The sequence below is a fragment of the Sturnus vulgaris genome, chromosome 3, assembly GCF_052056855.1.
Source record: "Sturnus vulgaris isolate bStuVul1 chromosome 3, bStuVul1.hap1, whole genome shotgun sequence".
Lineage (NCBI taxonomy): Eukaryota > Metazoa > Chordata > Aves > Passeriformes > Sturnidae > Sturnus > Sturnus vulgaris.
In genome coordinates, this window is record NC_142245.1 from 96,681,751 (window position 1) to 96,704,963 (window position 23,213).

Consider the following 23,213-nt stretch of genomic DNA (forward strand, 5'->3'; position numbering starts at 1 on the left):
TGTAAATTTTTCTAGCAGTTCACTTGCAAAGATGGACAAAATATCCTTCTTCAAGGATTACTTCAAAGTAACCTACCTTTTCATATTATCTATAAACCAGCTTATACATAGCTGCTGTCTTCTCTTGTCTAAAATCCTAAACCCCTAAAGGATCTTTCATTTCAGGACAGATTCCTCTGAAATAATTGGAATATAATCATGGTGTTTCTTCAAGTACTATAACACCTCCAGAGTATTTGAAATTGCTGAAATTCATTTACCTCTTTATGTATCTGTCTACATGCTTTCCTTGCCAGAGTGGGTAGACTCTGCTTGAACATCATCATCATCATCATCATCATCACTCAAATAAAAAGTATTATTTGTTAAAAGAATGCATGCTGAATACAGAGAGCTATAATTCAAGTGTCTCAAATTTGTTCATCATGAAGGATCTTCACAAGAAATGGTCTGAGCAGAACTCACTTCATGTCACTAATTCATACATAAGTTTTCATTCCCATGAAGGGCAGGGACCCTGTGCAGTTGATAATTTGTAACTGAAACTGATATTTATTTCCTTGCTATATTTTGAGGATTAGGGAGTTATAAACAATATTATTAGCACTGCTGTTCTCCGTTCCTGCTTGAAGTATTTTGGTACCAGAAGCAATCTTTACCATTATCACAAATTTCTATGCAACTGAAATCAACACTTGTTACCCTCCTATTTCTACAAGAGCATGTAGAAGGTCCAAATAGGACATGAAATAATTTAGATTAGCTTAGTTACTGCAGACACTGTAAGAATGTGGCATTTCAAATCCCCAAATTACGCTTCATTAGTGATTTTTTTTTCATGAAAACTGCAGGAAGAAGTAATATACTTATACTAGTCACAAAGAGTTTTACAAAAATGTGAGTTTGAAAAAAGTGGTTTATTGTTAGTAGATATGTAGAAGTGTCAGAATAAAATACATCAATCATAAACTTGAGAAAGCAGACTCTGGAAAAAAGTGGCATGTGCTCACAAAGAAATCATTCTGCTTCATTCCATTTTGAAAATAAATGCCATTCTTTTATAATCATTAAAAAAAATAAAATCTCACCTTACTGATTTGGACATTTTCATTTTCTTCAGGGGCTTGTCCTCCTGAAAGCTGTAGTCAAGAGAACGTCTCCCCCGAAAGTGATATGAAAATGCATTAAACTGTCCTCTGGTTCTACAGTCTGAAAACAGACAAGAAATAAACTATGTTATATTTCAGCAGTTACAATATTAATATGGTTTTGCAGTGTTTTCTGAATTGGTAAAGGCAAGTCATACATTCAGTCTGATTCCTCTGGAACTGGTTGATGGCAGATGAATACAGCTCAGTGATGGAACATTTAAGCTAGCTAGATGCTGAGAATGTGATTACCCACAAACCAGCTTTTCAGAGTGAAACAAAGGGAAAAATACATTTTTAACAAACCCATATAGTGCTACTTTAACTATTCTTTTCACTTCTGGAATTTTCACTCTCTTGGCTTCTAATTATTTTCTGGGCAAACAGGGCAGTTACATATGAAGAAAAACAATGGCAGAAAAAACACTCTGTGTGTTCCTGATCTATCTCAGCCATTATTAATTTTTATTTTTTGCCATCTGAAAGAGAATTTTCAATTAAATTCCAGATTTGCAGACATGCTTTATAGGTTGATGAGTCTTATTTCCGTATCTGAGGAATCTGAATGTATCACCAGACTCTAAAACTGCTTCCACCACAGAGTAAAAATCTTAATCCTGAGAATGATCTATGACAGAAATCTTTTCCTAAGATTCTAAGAAGACATCTTGACAGGATGAAGTATGAATTTCTTCCAGTTAATTTTATTTAGCCTTCCAAACACAGTGAGTATTTGGAAAGAGTCCCATTTAAAAAATAAAAAGAAAACAAAATAATACTGCAACAGCACTTGGTAGAGGAGAAAATGAGAAAATAGAAGTTTTCTCATTTCTGTTCACAGAAGCTTTAAAGCTAAAAGTTATAATGGGCCAAGCTGAAGCAAGAATAAACTACATGATCAGTTGCTAGAAGCAGAGTCTGCTAAAACTGAAGGGAAAACCTAAATTCAGAATGCCATAGACATTTCTCAGCTAAGTCTGGTATTAGCAGAATGAGCCATGAAAGCAACTGAACACAGGAAGGAGTCATTTTCCATAATGTTTCTCTTAATTTGCACCAAAAAAAAAAATTAGAAACTCAATAACATTCATAAAGTATTTTTGTTGAATTCTGATTGAATACCTGAAATATTAATACAAATTATTGCAGAAGTTTCAAGTCTATAAACACTGTTGAAATGAGCAACTAGAGAAACAAATGTATGGTTGCTCTAATTACACAAAATTAGGTATCTTGGACTACTTTTAATTGTGTTGAACTTTTACATACATTAAAATATTACGATTTCTCTGTTAGGAAAAATGTAAGTTTGTTTTAATGGCTTAATATCATTTAAGACACACACAAAAAAAGAAAAAGATAACTGACCAAAAAAAAAAAATCAGATCAAAGCCAATATCTACAGATCGTTCTTGAACACAATTCCCCATCCCTTTTCTTTCCTTGAGGTTTGTCCCATTCTTTAATAAATGCATTACTTTCCTCCTATAATAACAGCACACACCAAAGTAGTACATAGTATTTGCTGCCAACATATTGTTTATTCTCCATGTGTGTTCCACTGTTTCCCACTTGCTGTCCACTCAGAAAGTAAACTCTTTCAGATGGGAACAGACCAACGTGTCTGTAAGAAGCTCAGCACAAAGGCATTTCTGAACACCCTGAGACACTTCTATATTTAGTACGGTGAGAAAAAGGATTATACTGAAGGGCTCCTGAAGAAAGAACTAATTTTGGTCAAAGGAATTTTTTTCTTAAAGCAATGTGTTGCTTAAAGTTTCTCAAGTATCAAATCTTTAGTTTCTCTTAGAAGCAATATGTGAAAGGTTTCTGCTATCCTCCTTTGTTCAGTAACTTATGGTCATCTTGCATAATACAGATTTTTTTGGTTTTTGTTATTTTGGGTACAGTAACACAATGGCCTATAGGGGTTTTTTTATTCCTAGGTTGTTTCTTAGAAACAAAGGTCTGAAATCTTGGGAAGGTTTTATCACCTTAGACTGGTAAATATGAGAACCATATGTTCAGTGACAGCTTTAAGCACACATATCTGACTTTCTGTGCTTTTTAAAACTCAAACATGTCAACCTGCCAAATTAATAGCTCTTGTTCTTTGTTTCTGTTTCAGGTACAACAGGGAGGAATGTCACTGATGAGAGGTGCAAGACAAAGTGCTTCAGATTTCAGAAAGCCTAAATCAAGAAATTTCTTCTCCCTTTTTTATTTTTCCTTAATTTTATTCTTACTGAAAAATATCTTAGAAGTAGCAGTAAATAAGAAAAATAAGCCTGAAAGTCTGTTACCTTTTTCCACAGCTTAACTAAAATGTCCCCAAATTAGCTATACCTATTCCTATTAATTTTCTGCAGAAAAAGTGCATGTTTGAAAGCAACCTAAGAATTCTTCTTCCCTATGAACAGTTTTTCTTTCAGAAAGTTAGCTATTGTGACACTGCAAGTGTCAAGCTGATCTATTTGGAGAAAAACACAGAATCACAGAATCATTTATGTTGGAAAAACCCCTGATGTCATTAGATCCTACATTTGACCAAACATCACCTTGTCACCCACACCATGGCACTAAATGCCATAGCCAGCCATTTCTTGAACATTTCCAGGGGTGATGATTCCCCCACCACCTCCCTGGGCAGCCTGTTCCAATGTATAACAGCCCTTTCCATGAAAAAATTGGCATTTCCATTTGCATATGGAAGCCATGTCCACATCTTTAGAAAATCCTGTTTCCCACAAGATTTTAAAAATGCAACTATTATGTAAATTGGATCATAAAAAACACAACAGAGAATTATTGAGCAGTCTTAATTCTCTATGAATCACTCCTCAAAATCTAGGCCATGGAGAACCAATCTAATGGTAAATTAAAACAAAACAACTTGAAAGACTGAGGAAATCTGAAGAAAAGCACATATATCTATTTGATACTAGTTTGATTCTCCAAGATTTATTGTAGTAAATTAGGTTCCTGTTACTGTTACTGTAAGCCTTTGTATTAAGAACTTGTAGACATGCCAGTGGGACCAGTAAAAGGGTGGAGAAACACTGAAAGTATCTGATGTAAAAAGACTTTTTTGACTAGATGTTTTCACAAAGAAGCTACTTAAAAATTGCACAACATAGGAAAATGACTTTTCACATGAAATGAAGCCCTAACTCAAAATAGCTGGTTTTGTTATTGCCAGAATGGGTAGCAACCCTTCACTTTGCACTGCATATCTTAATTTCTTCTGTTGAATAAGACAGTCTAACAGAAGATAAATTAAACAGCACCAAAAATGCAATGTGGTCGTCTAAAATCCAACAGTAATGTTCTCAGATCATTTTGTATAAAGATTACTTAAACATCTGAAAAGGAAAAGGTATAGAAGGTAGAAGATGAAGTAACAACTTGGAGTCTCATCTGCCAGCTGATAGACTGTGAAATTTTAAGAATAAAAATGCTTCCTGTAGTCGATCTTAAAGCTCACAGACTGAGCTTCAAGATCAGTCCACTGCCAGAACTAGCAGGCTCAGATGTTGTTGAGAAAGCAAATGTCCAGTTTGTTAATATATAGTTAATGATAGACTAAAGACATTTAAAAACATATCATGCTTTCATGATCTAAATAGGTCTTGGACAGTCTGCAGGTAGATAAAGAAGAAACATTAGGTTCTTGACACCAAACCAAAGCAAATCCAACTTCTCCAGCGGAAAAATTAAATTGGACTAGTTAGCAGATTTTGAAGATCTAAAACATGTCATTTTTGGAATATAAATAATAAGAAAAAGCAATTTCAGACAGACTGAAAATCCATGGAAATTTTTAAAATAAAGACTCTAAGAACTGTTCTACCCATTAGACTGTGAAGTCAACAGTGTCTTCGAAAGGCAGCAACAGTTCACAGGAAATAAGGAAATCCTCCGGGTGCCTCAATTTTTAGAAACCACTGAGACACTTCAATTAGGATGCTTTCCTTCCCATGTTGATATTAGAGTCAATGACATAAATCAAGATTTCAGCCTGACTGTCCTCCAGAGACATCTCTTTATTGCCAGCAGTGGGACTTTGACAGATCTGGTAACTCATTCAGGAGTTCGAATTTAAACACAACAATCGAAGCCTATTGCTTCCCTGTTGCTCTTCATAAGGGATGGCAACTACTGGCAGGAGACTCCTTGTAGCAAAGACAAAGCAATGTCATAACTTAAGTCTCCTTATTTTATGTTTATGAATGTGGAATTCTATTTAATGGATCACAGATACCTGAGAAAGATAAAATATTTTTTGCTTGGATGAAATAGAAATATTGATTCTCTCAATAAAATCTGTAATCATACAAAAACACTGGAGTGTATTAAATGTACATCCACTCAAAGATAAAAAGGATGACATCCTTATAATTAGAGACACTGAAACTTAATTTTATTAGCCTGGCATAGACTGAATTGTTACTAAGCTGACACTGTCTTTAAACATAAATTTAAATGTAAAAAGATAATTTGAATATAGAAAGCAAAAATATATGACCTGATAACAACATAGAAGTTCTGTGTAAAGACAAAACCTTTTCAGGCATAAATCACATCATTTTGGTATTTTGAGGAGTTCTTGGTGAACAATATCCTTTGTCAAAAGATGACTTCCAGTCTCAGTGATTTCTGCTAACATTTAAAATGTTATTTCCAGTGTATTCTATAGAATTTAGTGCTTAGCCCAGTGCTGTTTAGTATTCTCATTGAAGATTAAAGGACATAATGAGAAGTGCATAGTAAGAGATTAATGTTGTCAGTAGAGAAGCAATAGACAGCATAATGTTCCTCTGGTCTTAAAATACAGGAGTTCGTAAATATAGGTCTAATCTACTGAATGACCATGTGTAAAAGCATTCAGATTAAGAATGTGCTTTAACTCTTCTAATGAAATTCACTGGGATTTAAACATATTTGATCATAATTTGTATAAGGCTGTATTCCTAAATTAAACAGAAAAAACCCAAAAAGAACAATATCCAACGGAGGAGACATGCTGTTCGCTAACTGAGAAAGAGTTAAGAAAAATCTTTCTAAATCAGTTTACAATTATAAGGATGACTTGTGTCTTATCTGAATCACTTCCTCCAGGGTTATTGTCCATTGTCCTCCTGGGTCCATGTGAAAACCTCGTGGGTTTTGGTTGAAGAAATTCTTATTTCAACTTACAAAAAAAACCCCCAAAACAAAAGAAAATCAAAAAGTGTGAAACTTTTAAATACTCACATTTGAATAATCATAAAAGCATACATCGATCATTTTAAAAATACAAATTCAAAATACACTTTTTGCATTAGAGAGCCTGAACTAAAGCACCAAAAGTTTCTTGTTTGGAAAATCTGAAGCTCACGTGCTCTTTGCACAAATAAAGAGCTGCAGCAAATCCAGCAATTACTCATCATCTCTGACAAGACAAAGAATGGTAGAAAGTGAAGGAAAAGAGAAGAAAACTTGTGCACTTCAGTGGAACTCCTACTTTTTGCCATTATAAATTGGTAATTCTGTTGTATGATTTGCCAACTGAAATCTAAAAGTAATCTGATTTTTTATTATAAAGAGGAAAAACGCTTTGCTTTGCAAAAAGTAAATACTAGTTTTACTCTAAAAATCTACAAGGCAGATTTTTGTAACTAAGAAATTTTTCTAGGCTTCATATGGAAAAGCATTTTGACTTTTAACAAAACAGGAAGGACAACAAAACCAGATGTTTTTTTAGCCAGGCTGAAACAGCTGAACACATGGGTCACTTATGAAACATACATAAAGTGCAATGAGCAATATTCTGTACTTGAAATTTAAACTTAGGATAAATTTAATTTTAAAATCATTAGAACCATTTTAAACGTGGAGAAGGGTTTAATTTTTTTCTTTAAATAAAAAACAATCATAAATTCAAATAAACAGACTCCCTTAATGTATTCAGCTCAAAGTAAACGCTGTTCCTGAGTGTATGCCCCACCTCAGAGGAGGGGTGGCCACAGAAGGAAATAAATTTTTTACATCAGTTGCTTAAACTGGATTCCCACAGAAAACGTCACAGTCATTCACCCATGCAAGAAAGCAGTTCAAGCCATGTGTACTTCACTTTCTCTTCATTAAACCCTGCAAGGCTTCAGGAGTTCAGAAAAAGGGGATACATATAGGAAGTTTTTTACAAAACAGTAATTATTTACCCTTTCTTTTGCTTGACAGTTGTCTAACTGTACTGCATCCAGTGGTACTCTCTGGTAGCAACTTTCTTAAATGAAAATACAAACTGGGTTGTTGAACATAAGAATACTCTAAAGGCTTTCCAAAGATAACATATGTTCTAAAGGGCTCAGTGATAACATCACATTTAGAGAATCAACACATAATTTCTCAGAACAGCTTTACTATTTTTCCAAATATAAAAATGTATTTGTGAAACTGTCTGTCAAGCTTCATGAACCATGGCAAAGTGAACTTATCCTGAACTGGAAGAACGTGATTTATTTATGGTAAAGCATTTAAAGAGTGATAATTTATTTTCTCCCAATGCTTCAGGCATATGTCAGGGAATTTTTGAAGATATTCAAGAAGACTTTGTATTAAAATTACAATGTGTCAATCATGTCTAGCTTTTTAGAAACCATTATCATTAATTTATGACTGGCAAACCTGGCAAACATCATTTAGAAAAACCCGAGTAACCTACCAAAAAAAAAAAAAAAAAAAGCTGTAAAAATTAGAGTAAGGCCTGAAAGATATTGTATATGGGGAATACTGTACAAGATCTTATTGAAATTTAAAGTATTTATTTCTGTTAGTCTCACACTGATAACTGACATCTTCAACAGAGTCTTCCAAGGAAGAATTTTCTTAGAGAGTAATTTAAAAAAAAAACAAAACTTGTTAACTGGATAAGACAATACAATAATCAGTTTAAAAGCTAAGTTATACAATATCTCTGAGTTGTAAATCTCTATCTACCTTTTTAATTGCTAATGATATCTGAGTTTGTTCTCATGGTACAGTCACACCAGTATAAATCCTTCCTCAGTATTTACTGTATCTGTAAATGTAGCAGACTAGTGACATCCTCCATCAGTTTAACTTTTACCTTCTGCCTGAAGTTCTGAGCCATATCACAAAAGAACTTTGTAATTGTGGACAATTATGTCTTAACAAAAGAGTTAGTCAGGACACTAGTGGAAAATTGTAACTTCTTTCAAAGATGCAATTCACCAGTTCTTTATTCATGCATTTCTCTCAACAGAATATTGAATAGCCTACTCAGTAGTAGTAAACTCAATAGAATTAGCAGTAGAAAAGATGAAGAACACAGATCTGGATATCTTTCATCAGCAAATCTACCAGGTATTAGTATTGAAATATATTAGGGAAAGGATGAGATTCTAATAATATCAAACCATACTACCCTTATCCTCTCAAATATGAGCACAGCTTTTCATACTAGGAATTTGTTTGACAGCAACTTCTCAATAGTCAGAGTTCAAGAGCAAAGTTCCCAAAATTCCTGAATATACTTTTACAGCCTGGGCATGTCATTCGAATTTTGTCCAAACAAATGATAACAACATTGTCAAGTAGAGATTGTCAAGTCTTATATCAAGAAAAAGAGGTCATTGTCCTCTGAAGCATTCTGTTGTTGATGCTACTGAAAATCATTCTGTATGATCCAGAAGATTCTCTTGGGAATGGATTCTAACTATGTTACAGCTGCAGTGAATTCTGATGTGATGATGGCAGAAGAGAGGCCATGCAGAAAATCTGTGAGACAACATACAGGCCACCAAGGAGTGTCCTGTGCTCCATGCAGCTAAAGAAATCCTATTTTGGGAGAAAAAAAGCTTATTTTTCAGGAAAAGCAAATTACCCCACACTCCTAATTTTTAAAGGAGATGGCAATGAACAAGAATATTTATCTGCAAAAGAAAGAAAACAAGTAAACAATTATCTACACCTAGCAATGCTCAAATCTATGCTATTTTTATACGGTGTTTATTTAATATAAAATAGGGAATGATTTTCCACTTAAGAGGGGCTGTGCTTCAGATTAGAATTTGTAATATCTTAACAAAACCCAAAAAATAGTAATACCTTCTTAAAATAAAATAGACACTTAAAAAACTGCACACACCTCACTGCCCCCAAATCCATCTCTATACAGACCTTCACAGCAATCTTGCCACATCCTGAGGTCCAGTTTAGGAATATCTTCACAGCTACTATAACCATGTGGGAATTCAGCCACCTTAAAGACATCATGTTGTACCCTGGTTATGTTGTCACCATTGTCACACAAAACTCTGGCAAGAGATGTCTGCTTGATCTGAGTGAGCTGAGCAGGCGTGAACACACCTGGGTTTTCATACCACAACCTGTAATCTCACAGAAAAGACAAGTCTGCTAGTGAAAAATACAAGAGGTAGTTTTTCAAAGTTTATCAATACTGTGTTTGGAGTGAAATGTGTTATCTCATAAATCCTGTTCCCAACTTAACATTGCATCAAGGGACTGATCCAAATGCAAAAATTTTAGTTCATGGTGTCACTTCAGCATTAGCTGGTGTCATGCTGACACTCTGAAAGGGATGAAATCTTCAAGAAATTATTTGATTTCTCTTCTAGTCTCATTTTAATGTCTTGGATATCTCTGGACATCTAAAATGGCACGAGACTACCATGTTAAGGGTTCTTTAAGTAAGAAACTTAAATGACCATAATTTCTTTCTGTAGGCAACTTTCTTATGGTCATGAAAATGTTTTGATGGAATTGCTGAGATTAGAAGAATGGTTAATCTATATCTAGTTTATTATCAAGATAAGTGAGATTATTTAATTTTCTAACAATTCTTTTTCTGTTAAACTATTTTCACGACTATACTGATTCAGGGACTTTCTCATACATGCTCAGTTAATTTATTATATTCAAGAAGGAAACACGATGGTTTCAAATAGTTTGTTTTTCATACATACACGGCTAAAAGCCTGTTATCACTAGCAAATATAAATAACATATTACTACAAAAAGTAAGCTTCACACGGAAAAGAAAATTTGTTAAGTTACTGTCCAGAATTTGACAACATTTTACACCATTCTAGGAACTGCTCATTGTGACATCTTTTCTGTCTGCCAAAGCTGTATCAATATTGATATTTTTTCCCCACTTTTTTTAAAACAACAACAACAAAAAAGGAGGCTCTTTAAACTTTATGAAAAATCAAGAAAAAGAAGAAGGGTCAAGAAATTTCATTTTACCTATTTAGTGTAAAATTGTAAAATTTTCATAAAGTATTGGGCAGCAGCCAATGAATTTCCAAGTACTACAATCAAATTCTCAAATTTCCATCTTGACATGAAGTTAGGTTCCCTTCAAATATCACTCCTTGCTCATGCACAGACACATCTGCTTTGAAGGGTGTTGCAGGCTTTGATCCTCTGCCCATTGAAAAAGTTTTTCAAAGAAGTAAGGCTTGCTTTCATTATGTCTAATAATATTTTACTATTTGCTGGCACGCTGCTTCCAAATATTTGTATTCCTTGGACAGCAGAATGCCCTTTCATAAATATTCAATGTTTTCTTATAGTTTCTAAATGTTGTATCAAAAACCAAAACAAAACAGGAAAAAGTGCTTTTGCTGAAAAAATGCAAACAGATATAAACAAAAAGCAGTATAGATATCCTGTTGTGACACAAACAGGTACTTGTCACCAGTAACCTGGAGTTCATACTGCATATATTTCTTCTCCTTTTTCTCTCTCTGCCTCCAGGCATGAGTGTTCTATGCTTTGCAGCTTTATTCTTAAACATACTTTATGTAAAAAAGTTTGGGGGTTCTTTTAAAACAGCATAGAAAAAGGTTTGTTTTTTTGACTAAAAAATAATATCATAGGTAGCAATTTAATAACTTAATTCAAGGAAATAGCATTAAATAAAGAGGATCAAAATTAACTTCCTAATTCTTCCTCTGTTTTCCTTTCATTAGGATTGAATTAATCATCCTATGTCTATGTACTCTCATGTCATGAAAAGAACAGGATTCTAGGTCACAAATTATGTTAAAATGAGGGAAATGTTGATTTTCAGATGCTGAACAAGTGTGCTGAAAGTGTGCAAAGGACATCTGGCTGCTATGACAGGAGAAATTACTGTTCTCTTGTTTCAGGTATTCAAAAAGCAGAAAATGATAAATTGCTTGCAATGTACATATATTTAAAGTATTTTTATGTTAAAAAATTAGAATTTAAAGTAATTTTAAAACAATTTAAAGTAATTTAAAAACAATTATCAAATTGTGCTCTTTGGATTATCCCGCCTGCTTAGTCCAGACTGCTTGTATTGTAGTATGCATAAGAGTTATATATACAGAGTGATAACTGTTCCAACCTATGCTTAAGTAACAACCACAATTTCTTCACCAATAAAATAACTAAGTAACAATAAGAGAAGTATCATGCACTTTCTAAAAAAGGTAAGTGGCTTGAATATCTTGGCAAAAGTAAACTCAGCATGTGTTGGCTGTTGTATTTTTGTGGGTCAGTATGACATTCACCACAAAAAGTAAGAGAATTAATAAAGAATCATGTCTTCTAACAATGTTTTAAATGTGTATTCTTCATCTTTTCAGTTATATTTTAAAATCATAAATGAACATAAAATGGTGTTTGTTTTGGAAACATGATATTGCAACTGTTACTAAGCATCCTTAAGTTAAAATTCATTTTGGGTTCCATGGTATTTTACTGTACCTGTCTCCATCCCGAATACGCCTGAACTGTGTGCTTAACAGACACATCAAAGTTGGCCCCAGTCGACTCCCTGGAACCAAGTCTTCCACCATTAGAGCAGGAAATAGGTCTATGTTCAGTGGGGAGCCATACAATCTATAAATTGAAAAACACAAATACTGAATAACAAAAATTTCATATTTACAAAATAATCAGTACATGATGAAGCTAAGAACAAGATATATAAATAACTCAAAGGAAAAAAATGTAGTGATAGCACTTCATCTTTTGTGAACAAGCTGTGGGTGTATATACAAGAAATCCTGCAATGCAGACTGTATATCCCATGTAGGTCTGCATGCCTAGCTTGCATTTCTTTTCTCCTAGCAAGTTTCTTCTGATTTCTTATAGTTTGTTTTTTGTAGCTTCTCTTTCCTGTGCCTCTGTACACACTTTTTCTATTATTGAGCTGAGACTAATTCTCTCTTTAATTTTGAGCAAGTAATCTAGGGGTGGCATGTAGATGTAGACTTAATTTCAAACACTGAAAGTCTAAAGAAAAACCGGTTACTGGAGTGAAGGATGTTCACATGACAGTGCAGTGGACAATATTGGCATTTGTTTCACTGTACAGAATTAATGGAGTTGAACATCTAAATACTTGCATGAAGCTGGCATTTAATATGACTTTACACTGAAATAGCACACATATTTAACAGCATTTACAAAACTAGGCATGTCAAATTAATAATTTCATGAACACATACAGTAAATATTACTGAATATATACTGTATATATTCTTGTTGTTTATAGAAGTAGAGAAATTATTTGCATGTGGAAATTGTTAACATCTACTTTCTGGTACTGATGGAAGTTTCTTAAAATATCCCTTTAAGTCTTTTTTAGCAAGTATCTTTTTCTAGATAGACATTTAGCTACGTTTTTTGCATGCACATTTAGATAATTGACTTTTTCTTCACCTCAGGCTCACCTGCTAAGTTTCTCCCTGATTTCAGGATTCTTAATTTCATTTTTCAGATCTTCAAAAGTCTGAGCTGAAGAAAGATTACAGTAAACTCTAAAATCATGGTAGGGAGGAATTCCATGATCTCTGCCTCTCTGAATATTCATAGCTGCCAGATCTAAAGCCACAGTACGTGCCATGGAGAAGAGTCTTTCTGTTAATTCTGTATTGAGTAATTGTGACGGGACACGCATCTTACCAGCAACACCAAAAAATCCCCTTAGAAGTGGATCAATGCCTCCTTCATTTACAATCCGAAATGGAGAGAAGAATGCCTTATGAAGAGGTAGATGGCCTTGTGGAATAGGTTCAAAGTTTTCATCCAGTCGATACAGAAAAGGATTAATGAGTGTGTGACCAAACCTAAAAGCGGCAGTTGCAAACTCATTAGTTATGCCAGAATTAACACTGGGATCATAACCCTTATATTCGCCAAGCATCTTCATGCCTACCTCTCCAAAGATCTTAGGGAGCCAGTGGCTAAATGTTATGTGTTGCATTTCTGCACCAACAATTTTGCGTGTTTCATGATATATTGTGTCACCGTCCCAGTGTGGATTGAGTTTCAGTAGCTCTGTGGCAATTCTGTTGTGTTCTCTAAACCACAATGTGTGGATGCTGGTAAGACCCAACTGTTCGTTGGAGCGCTGATCACCAGCCAAAAAGCAGGGTATTGGGCTCTCATTTTCATCTCTCATACATTCTGTTGGTGGGCCAGTGGCAAATGGAAGAAGGGGCTTGCCAGATCTCTGTACAATGCCCTGCCTCAGAAGACCCCTTTGACTTGCCAAGTCCCTGATTTCTAGTGCTTCATGGTCTGAACTGCCATACACGTTGGACGCATCAATGTATGAGGTCAGCTGGTTGATCTGTTCTCGTGGGTACACAGAATTCATCAGGAGAGACGTCATGCCGCTTCCACAAACTGGGCTGGAGCGTACGAAAAACATGCAGCGTGCACCATTTCTGACTCTGGGATCATTTGGTGGTATCATGATTGAAAAGCATGGAGGATCATTTGTACAAACTGAACTGCAGTGCTGACCATCCGAAAACCTGGCCTCACTTAGCGCAGCCACCGTGAGGTCAAGGTCATGGTCAAGGAACTGACCCCACTGCATGAGCATGTGAGTGTACTGGTCGTCAGGAGTTACGGTTTCCGTCCCGATCAGAGTAGTTGAAACCAAGCGAGGCATTGGGAGTGCATAGCCATTAGAGAGCCTTCTGGGCTCAATTCCCCGAGGCAAATTAAATCCATTTTCATAGACTGACTTCAACAGACGTTCAAAAGCTGTCAGAGAAGCACCCCACATGGGATGCTGAAGGTTGTTGCATGTTCCATCGTGTGTCCTGTACTTCTGGTGGAAGCACATATCTGAGCAGTTGTTCACTCGTCGATGGGCTGTACAGCCTGAGAGATTGGCTATCAGATTCAAGTACTGTGGGGATACAAGGTCATTATAGTGATAACCTGAAAGAGAAAGCAGAGAAAGAAAATAATCAGAGAATTCACAGACTCACGGTGCCTCCACAGATCATGTATGTATTTGAGGTGCTATTTTATTTTTTATTTTACTTTACATTTCTCACCAGATTAAACATCCCTATTTTTAGATAAAGACAGCAATAACAATATATGCATATTTGAACATCAGGTCATTTGAACAACTTCACCACCACTAGGTCAAGTGGAAACTTTCTAAAATGTCAGTAGAAGTGCAACTTTTACAAAATGATCACAAAAAGAGCTCATTACTTATTTGGTCACTTGTGAAAGCTGAGATATTTTCAGAAATAAAAGTCTCATATTGACACAAATAGAACATTTTCCTCATGTAAGTGAAAGCATTTTAAAAAATGTCAATAACAAACGGACTTCAAGACTTTAGCTTTTGAGACTTGCTCATTCACTGAACATTACTGTTGTGTTTTGCTGAAATGTGCAAATTTTAAGGAAAAAAAAAAGAAAAAATTAAATAACGACCAGCAATAAAGCCAAGCATGGAATGATCTCTAGGACAAACGTTGTGGAGTTACTCATATTCACATTACCCTCAACGGGTTTCTGTAGAAAAGTAGTGTTTGTGTAGCATTTGGCACAGATTTCCTCTGCAATCCACACCATTCACCTCTGGGACTAAAACATACTTATCATTTTCCTGTATTTTTTTCTCAGTTCATACAAAAATAATACATACAAAATATATACTGTAATTCACTAGAATTATGTTTTTAGAACCTTAGACTAAGGTTATGTCCTGCATGATCTCTGTTGTGGTATTATGGCATGTGGAAGGACTGAAGACCATAAGGCCTCCCAGTAAAGTGTTGGCTGACTGCAAATAGTTGAAGAGTCAGCCTGTGCCTTGTCCTTGCTGCCTATTAGGAATCATTGTAAAAGTGATTTTTACTTAGTAACATTTGGATTTAATTTCAGGCTATTTCTGGCTACATCTACATCATCAACCTTGGTAGACCAACAGAAATGTCTCAGTAAGTGAAATTTTTTCTGCTGAGTAAGGCATGCCTACTATATCCAGGAGTAGGTTTCTTTACTTTGTAGTCCTGGACTGAATGTGGCCTGGACCCAATTTTTTCATTTAAGTTGAAAAGAATTCACATTGTTCAAGACCATATCACAAATCATACCAAAGCACAGCAGTGGGGAAAACTTCAAAAAAGAGCCACTGATCCAAAGCAAAAGGCACACCATGAGTGACTAATGGATATAGAGTGTGGATGAATGAAGTTCCAGGATCCAGGAAAAGGTCCAGGAGGTGGAGTATTTGGCAGTGTAGATGCACATTTAGCTAACGAGAAGATATCATACACCACCACGGATATTGATTGCAAACTTGGCATCGGGAATAAAACCAAACAAGCAGTATAAAGGCAAAAGGAAAAAAGGAAATGAGTGAGCGTAGAGTGGTACTGTGCTCCCATAGGCTTGAGGGGTTCCCAGCATGATGGCAAACACTCAAAAATATGAACAGAATGCAGTTTTGCAAGAGGTCGATATCAGTTAATTGCACACAGTTGGGAAATGTTACTTTTAGTCCTGAGCTCAGTCCCAGCGTGCCTGCAAAGACAATGGTCTTCATCTAAATTCAACACATAAACACGTGCTAGGCACAACTGGCTCTCTGCCAACACCCCCAATGCAGGGCAATGGCAAACAAACCAACTAAAGCCCAGCCTTGTCTTTGCCTTGAAAGGGACTGGGCTGCTCACAGTTGCCCAGCTGGGACGGGACCTGTGCTCAGCCAGGGAAGCTGTTTTCTCAGCCTCAGGCTATGAGTACTCCACATGGTTTACAAGTCAAAGCAAAGATATCAGAGATTCAGGGCTTGCATTAGGCAAAGCTAACATGCTCACGTAGACATACAGGAATTATTTTATGGAATATTCCATACTGGGAAAAAAAAAACAAACCACAGAGCAAAACCTGTAAGTGCCATTGGGTAATGGAGCAAAATACAGACTTTTAGGATATAATTGGCAGAATATTTAAAATATCCTGGCTACCAGGACAGTTTAATTCTAAAACGATGCACAGCAAACTTATCTTCTTTATAATAACACTCCTGTTTAAATTATCGTCATTCATTATGGAGTTCTTCGCTTATGATCATTGTTCATTCAAATAAACATTTGTGGTTATCCTGATTGCCACTCTCACTTCTGCAATCAAGTTGTGAGCAAAACTTGACTGTGAATTTTTTGGGTGAAATGACCTTCAGAACTAATTTTATAAAAAAAGCTCAGGTTCTCCCTTAGAAGTTCAAGTGGGATGTACTATCTCATGATGGATTAGATTTTGTCTTTCTCATGTCAGCCCTTAATTGCCTCTCACATTGTAGGCACTAACTTTGCTCTCTAAATGGCTGGGTGCTGGGCATTCCCAGTGCTTAGAAGCTGGCTAGGTCAATTCACATATTACTTTTTTTTTCAAAGTAAGGAAGATGTTTCATAGGGTCACAGAAATGTTTATTATAAGGGACCTCTTATCCAGACCAAGCTCCTGCTTGAAGTAGAGTTGTTTCCAGCACCTGATAGCTGTATGACTGGTCTAGCAGGCTTGAAAATCTGCAAAGGCTGAGACTCCTCCACCTTTCTGAATTAGTTGTTTCAGTGCTGCACTGGTCTTCTGGTGAGAAATTGTTTCCTAACATCTAATCTGGACCTCCATTAATAGCCATTCCCCTTGTTATACATTCTGGCACTGTGGAGGAGAATTTGGCTCCATATTCTTTCCTTGGGATATTCAGAGGTTTTGCAACAAAAAAAAGTCTCTGACTGGGAAACTGTCACATTTCTCAACTGTTCCCAATGCAAAAAGGCTAAATAACACCTTTCATTTGGCTCTGCATTTTGAAATAAAATGAAATAAGGGCAAAAATTACTATTAAAACTCAGAATATTGGGCAATTTAAATGAAAACAGATTTATTTCACTATTCAAGTTTCCCTAAATGCCAGGTTTCTTTGGATTCTGTAGGTCTGAAAAGCAAGATCTGGTTGCAAAAAGAATTTACAGTATCACAGAAAGTTGCCCAATTTTGTGTTTATTAACTACTATCCCTAGGCTTTAATGACTTGTTTTTGGTAAACCTTAGGTGTTTCACTGTTGTGAATCCTAGTCAACCAGTTCTCACACATCACATTTTATATATTGCTACTACTATATATTTATAGCATATATATTCAATATTGTTACATATGCATCTAATCAGAGAACCAAACCAAAGAGGGCAACTCTTATACAACATCAGTCTTCAAAGAATTTTGAGTGAGTTTTTGAGGCAAACAATTAATCACAAAATCTCTATTGAGATCTAATAACGAGTAACAAGCTTCTTTCACCAGCAAATGTGACAGTACACTACAAAGCTTGCTGCCTTTGGTCTTATAAATACTTGCTAGTTCATAGTCAGTGTTAAAGTTTTCAGAAGTTACAATAAATACTCAATTATAAACATCAAAAAGAACATAATGAGTAAAAGTATTTCCTCTAGATTGTCAGTGTAGTTTTTGGCTATGTCTCAAGTCTCAAAAGCTCTCCTAAAACTATCATTATTTCCAAATGCTTCAATCCCACGTTTCAAGCCTATCCACACATATATCTACACACATTAGCTGTATGCATTCCAGCTGGGCTTCATGAGTTTGACTGGAATCCAATACCTAAAAGGCAGAAATTAAATCTCACACTTTTTTTTGCTAGTTATGAAAAGTAACAAGAACTGTATTTCTCATTACATCAGGTCAGTGTTAAACAAAGCAATTAGCTTAGTTTGACACTCATTTATGTAAACTAGCAAAAAGTTCTTTGGATACTATTGTGGTACATGCAGAAAAGTTGGTTTGTAAGATATAGAAATCCTTCTTGTTATGTCATGTCTTCTCCTTGCCAAGGCACACTGATATTAAATAGTTCTTCTTAAAGAAACAGAAACAAAATACTGCTTATTTTTAACACACAACAGAAAAGTCTGTTCTGCTATGGAACAATGATCCTAATAAATTAACACACAGACAATTAATAAACATTAGGCTACATTATGAACTTCCATTATACTAAGTTGGACCAGCAGAAGAATCAGAACCCAAACTTTTTCCTAATATGTCAATGTGACAAAAAACACTCCACTTGAAGAGCTCAGAGTTATATAGTGAACAATGTGCAAACCAAGGATAGAATTTGGTAAAGTTTTGCACACTCCAATACTTCTGTGATTTCAATGTGATGGTTCTGCAGTTGGGACCAAACCTCAGAAAATTAATGTCTCCTGAAGTATAATGACTTAAAAAGGCAAATACACATAAAAACAGAAAAACAAGGAAAGAATACTGACTTGTTCCATTCAGGTCAACCATTAGACCATCCTGTACATGATCTTGAATAAGCTGTAAGGTCCTTTCAAATATTTCCCCAGCTCTTGCTTGCTCAACAGTGTATGGGTCCCTTGGGTATCGAAATAAGGCTAGCAAATCATTTGGAGAACGAGGACGACTGATAGATAATTTGGGAAAAAATAGTAAGTGTACACAGGAGTTACAAAACAACAATAATTTACATAAATCATGTAAATGTTCAGCGATGTGATTAGTACATACCTTGGTTACTCATCTCAAAATGGAAGGCAAACCAAGAAGAAAAAGATTCAATAAAATAATAAAAAATTAAATATTTATTAGCAATTAAATATTTAGTACCATTTTAATACACATTATCTCAGCAGAAGAACTACTGCAGTGAACAGAGATCACAGCAGAAGTGTATAAACAACAGGATTTCTTACATGTTAAACTGTTAGTATTCTCAGAAACAGCCAGACATTAACAATATCTTTTATATAATAAAATGGCTTCTTGTTTAATAAATCTCACAATATTTCTAGTATATACAAAATTAATTCTGACTTCTCAATACGAAAAAACAAAAACAACAACAACAAAAAAAAGGGAGATACCTGTCAAACAGATGTGTACGTGTTGAATTTATTGCTCTGTCAACAGTTGCAATTGCTTCCACAATTGACGTTTGTACAAAAGGATCTCCATTTCGGCTGACATTAGGAACTAGAGAAAAAGGAATTCACACGTTATTGCAAAAATGGCCACACACAAAAAGATACTTCCATAAAACAGAGTCTAGACACGACATCATTTCAGTTCTACAAAGTAAACCCTGTTCTTTAAATGTTAGTTCATTGCAATAAAAAATTCTTAAACATTTTGAAATTCTATCAAGGCATATTAAAGTAGAACAAAATTAATTTAAAACAGAAGTTAACATAAGCTTAAAAGTCATCTAGCTTATAATTCAAAAGTAAGATAAAGTTAAGAGAAATGCATACAGTGTTTAGCTGACCTTTAATTAGACCTACAATTTCAAATGCAGATGGTCAAATCAAAAAATGAATTGTTATTATTATTAGGGTTTTTTCTCGTGTATTATCAAATTTCAGGTGTTGGTATCAAGAGCCTGACCTATACTCATTGAAATCAGTGCAGATGTCCCCTTTGATTGCAGCTAGTTCTGAATTAGTATTGAATTGAATGAAAGAACTTAAGGAGCTTACAGGAATGTGCTGCAAGTGGCACACAATGAACAAAATTCACATAATTGAACGAATATAAATTAACATTGCTCTTTTGCTGATCTTAGTATAATAAGCAAACAGATTCATTTTAAAGGGCAGTAAATATTTTTTAGTTTACATCACTGCTTTGTTTCCTACTTTAAAACTATATTTTTAATACTAGGTTAAAACTCATGTGCTTAAATGCTATTTAACAACTGTACACAACATTGGAAATTCAATAATGCATAGACCTTTTTATACAATGCTTAGTTGCAGCTGGATGTTTGTACAAACTAAGTAGGACTAATAACCTTCCTTTCAGTCTAAACTAAGAACTACCAGATCCAGGGGCAACAGCTAACAATTTCCAGAGTGTGTTTAGATTGGAGAAGTCACACAGGAAGAAGGGTAAAGTAGGGAAAAAGTCCAAAGCAAATATACTGGAATAAAATCAGCAGATGTACAAAATCATCTGACATAAAAACTGTTGTTTAAAAGCTTTTCATTACTTCTTCTTTTTTTTTTTTTTTTCTAAGCAAGTTTTCATTATTCCTTGCTAAGTGGCAGCTTAAATTGTGTCTACATGTCTTTCATAGTCTAGACCCACTTAATCAAACTTAACCATATACACCACCAAATAAAACAGTCCCTGGAACTCTATAGCTGCAGAAGAAGCTCCTTTCTGTGCCCTGAGGCCAGTGTCAGGCTTTTGGCAATATATTCCCAGCATCCAAAATCAGCTGAACCTTTCCACACTGCCTGAGGGCAATAGCTCCCTGATCCGTCCTAATTACCAATTAGCCTTGCTTGACAGCTTCATTTTCAATAGCAGCCATACTGAAACACTATCAGATAAGCTACTTATTTTAGGAAGAAATGTCATTTACTGGTCTAAATTTTAAATTTTAGTTGTTTCAGAGTGTTTGTGTGCCTTGAATGACCTGAAGACCACAAAATTGCAGTCTGTAAAAATCCAGTGGCTGGTTACCTTCCTTAGTGCTGTCTACATTAGATGTAAACTTGGTGTTTATTTGCAGGGCTATCTTTCTGATTAACAGTATACATGGGTTGAATTATAAACCTTGGTCAGACGTTAACTATTCTGTACTTGATTTTTGTTTAGACTGTTTATTGGTAGCAGTTCTTTTTTCAGACTGATAAATGTTAGGAGTTAACGCTCCTTGTAAGGGTCTCCCACAATGCTTTTTTTAAAATTTGGGCAGGGAGGGGGAATGACTTTTACAAAACAATGGAAAAGGACAGAAGAAAATGGCTAAAGAAAAGCATCTTTAAAATATTATCCAACAGCCAGAAAAACCTGTTCCCAGCTTCTATACACTTGCCTTAATTTAGTCTCAATCTTAGGAAAGTGTTTTGGTTCAGAAACATTCATAAAACATTGCCTTTTTAAAAACAAATGATGACATGCAAGTTTTTGGGCATTTCTGGCTGTGCCATTATAAATACTATCTACACAGCAATTATATATACCAATTATATATACCACAGCAGTTATAATAACCAACACTTATAATCTGTCCACTTGTCCTCCTTGCTCCTCTGACGGCATCAGCTTTTAAAGCAGCCATAGCAAAGCAGCATCTCATATGCCACTAGTCTGAAGGAGAAATTTCATTTACAGATTCAGATAGAATGCAGATTAAGTGTAGTTCCACTAATTTTATTTATGCTACAGTTTAGAAGAAATTACCCACATTATAATTATTTACTGCAAATCAGCAAATAAGTAGTTTTGTAGTTTGCTGATTTCTGCAGATGAGAATGATAAATTTACACCTGTACTACGTGAATTAAACTCATTTCCACTGGGGTTTTATTTCAACTCATGGTTTCATTTTGCAGCACTCTTAGTGACTTGAGAACTAGCTAATCTTTCCTAAACAAAAACGTTTTTTTGCTACGTATCTCCAGAGTAGCCAGATTAACTGATTTTCATAATTTTCTTTCCTTTGCTGACTTAATACATGTAGATGGAAACTTATTACTGAATAATTCCTAGCCTCACAATTTTTCTCTCCTGAATAATCTTTACAGATTAAAGAAATATTTTTCATAGAAGAAAGCAAATATTAAAAGTCTACTTAGAGCAACCTAAGATAGGTAACATCATAGATTTATTGATACCATATGATGGATACCACGGCAAATAATATATTAGAAAAATCACTGATATGTCTTAATCAATTTAGTAAACAAGATACAGAACATCCCAAATAACACTGGGAAACAATATCCAATATATTGAAGATATCTTCACAGCAATCTTCAAAATACCAATGAGATCACTGTTCTATACTAATTTTGCAAAGATACAAAAATATTGTCTTATATTCTCTACTGAGAGACAGAAATCATACAATTTCTTTTTATTTTCCATCAAAATTAAACTGAAAAATCAGCTGTTTTAGTCAATAAATCAGAAAAGCAGTATGGTCAATCTTTGTAGCGAAGTCATTTTCTTAGCCTCTTTTGCTTCTTTACTGCCATTTATTACATAGTAATAATTGATAAGTATTATTTGCCATTATTACTTTCAAATAATTAGAACAAGATCAAATATACTCCTTTTCTTTCTGTTTTCTCTTTAAGCTCCTTAAGGTCTGTATGACTTTCCTGAACTGTTTTGCAATGGCTGCAGCCTAATTTTCAATGAAGTCCTGTAAGTGTCTCTTTGAAGATGCCAAAAGACTTTTGTCTTTTGTATTTGACTAGCAAATTCTAAAAGCTCTAAATAATATCTCAAGAGGAAAGTCAAAAGATTAATTTGAGCCCAAAGCATAGCTGGTTTTGGAGCTTAATACATAGAGATATTCCTATTATGACATCACCATCTCACTAAAATATGAGGAAAAAAAGAACCATGGGAGAAAAATAGAAATATGAATAAAATAACTAGTTTAGTATTTTGACAACTTTTTTCATCTTACATGTTGGGCAATTAGGACAAAACTAATAATCCAAGTGATACTCAGTCATGTATCTTACCATTTACACTAAGCACCATACTAACAGAGGAGTAGCCTATGGTGTTGCGGGCAACGCATTCATAGCGACCTTCATCGGCTGTGCCAACATCGCGAATGGTGAGAAATCCCTCTGGACTAACATGGAATTTTCCACTCTCAGTCACCTGTACTCCGTCCTGCAGGAAAGCCCAAAGTTTACTCATTCAAAACACACTTGTTTTCAAAC

General features: G+C 34.9%; 1 protein-coding gene across 3 annotated transcripts in view; it reads right to left on the minus strand.

The window, feature by feature from the left end:
* PXDN (peroxidasin) overlaps positions 1–23,213 on the minus strand; it is an 83,895-nt gene that overhangs the window by 6,087 nt on the left and 54,595 nt on the right. For all 3 annotated transcript variants that reach the window (XM_088162359.1, XM_014869544.2, XM_088162360.1), the window contains 7 exons: positions 23,007–23,163; positions 19,386–19,494; positions 18,768–18,925; positions 12,881–14,384; positions 11,910–12,044; positions 9,330–9,538; positions 1,089–1,209 (listed from right to left, as the gene is read on the minus strand). In XM_088162359.1, coding sequence (XP_088018485.1) covers positions 1,089–1,209; positions 9,330–9,538; positions 11,910–12,044; positions 12,881–14,384; positions 18,768–18,925; positions 19,386–19,494; positions 23,007–23,163 — 2,393 coding nt within the window. The remainder of the gene's footprint in view (positions 1–1,088; positions 1,210–9,329; positions 9,539–11,909; positions 12,045–12,880; positions 14,385–18,767; positions 18,926–19,385; positions 19,495–23,006; positions 23,164–23,213) is intronic.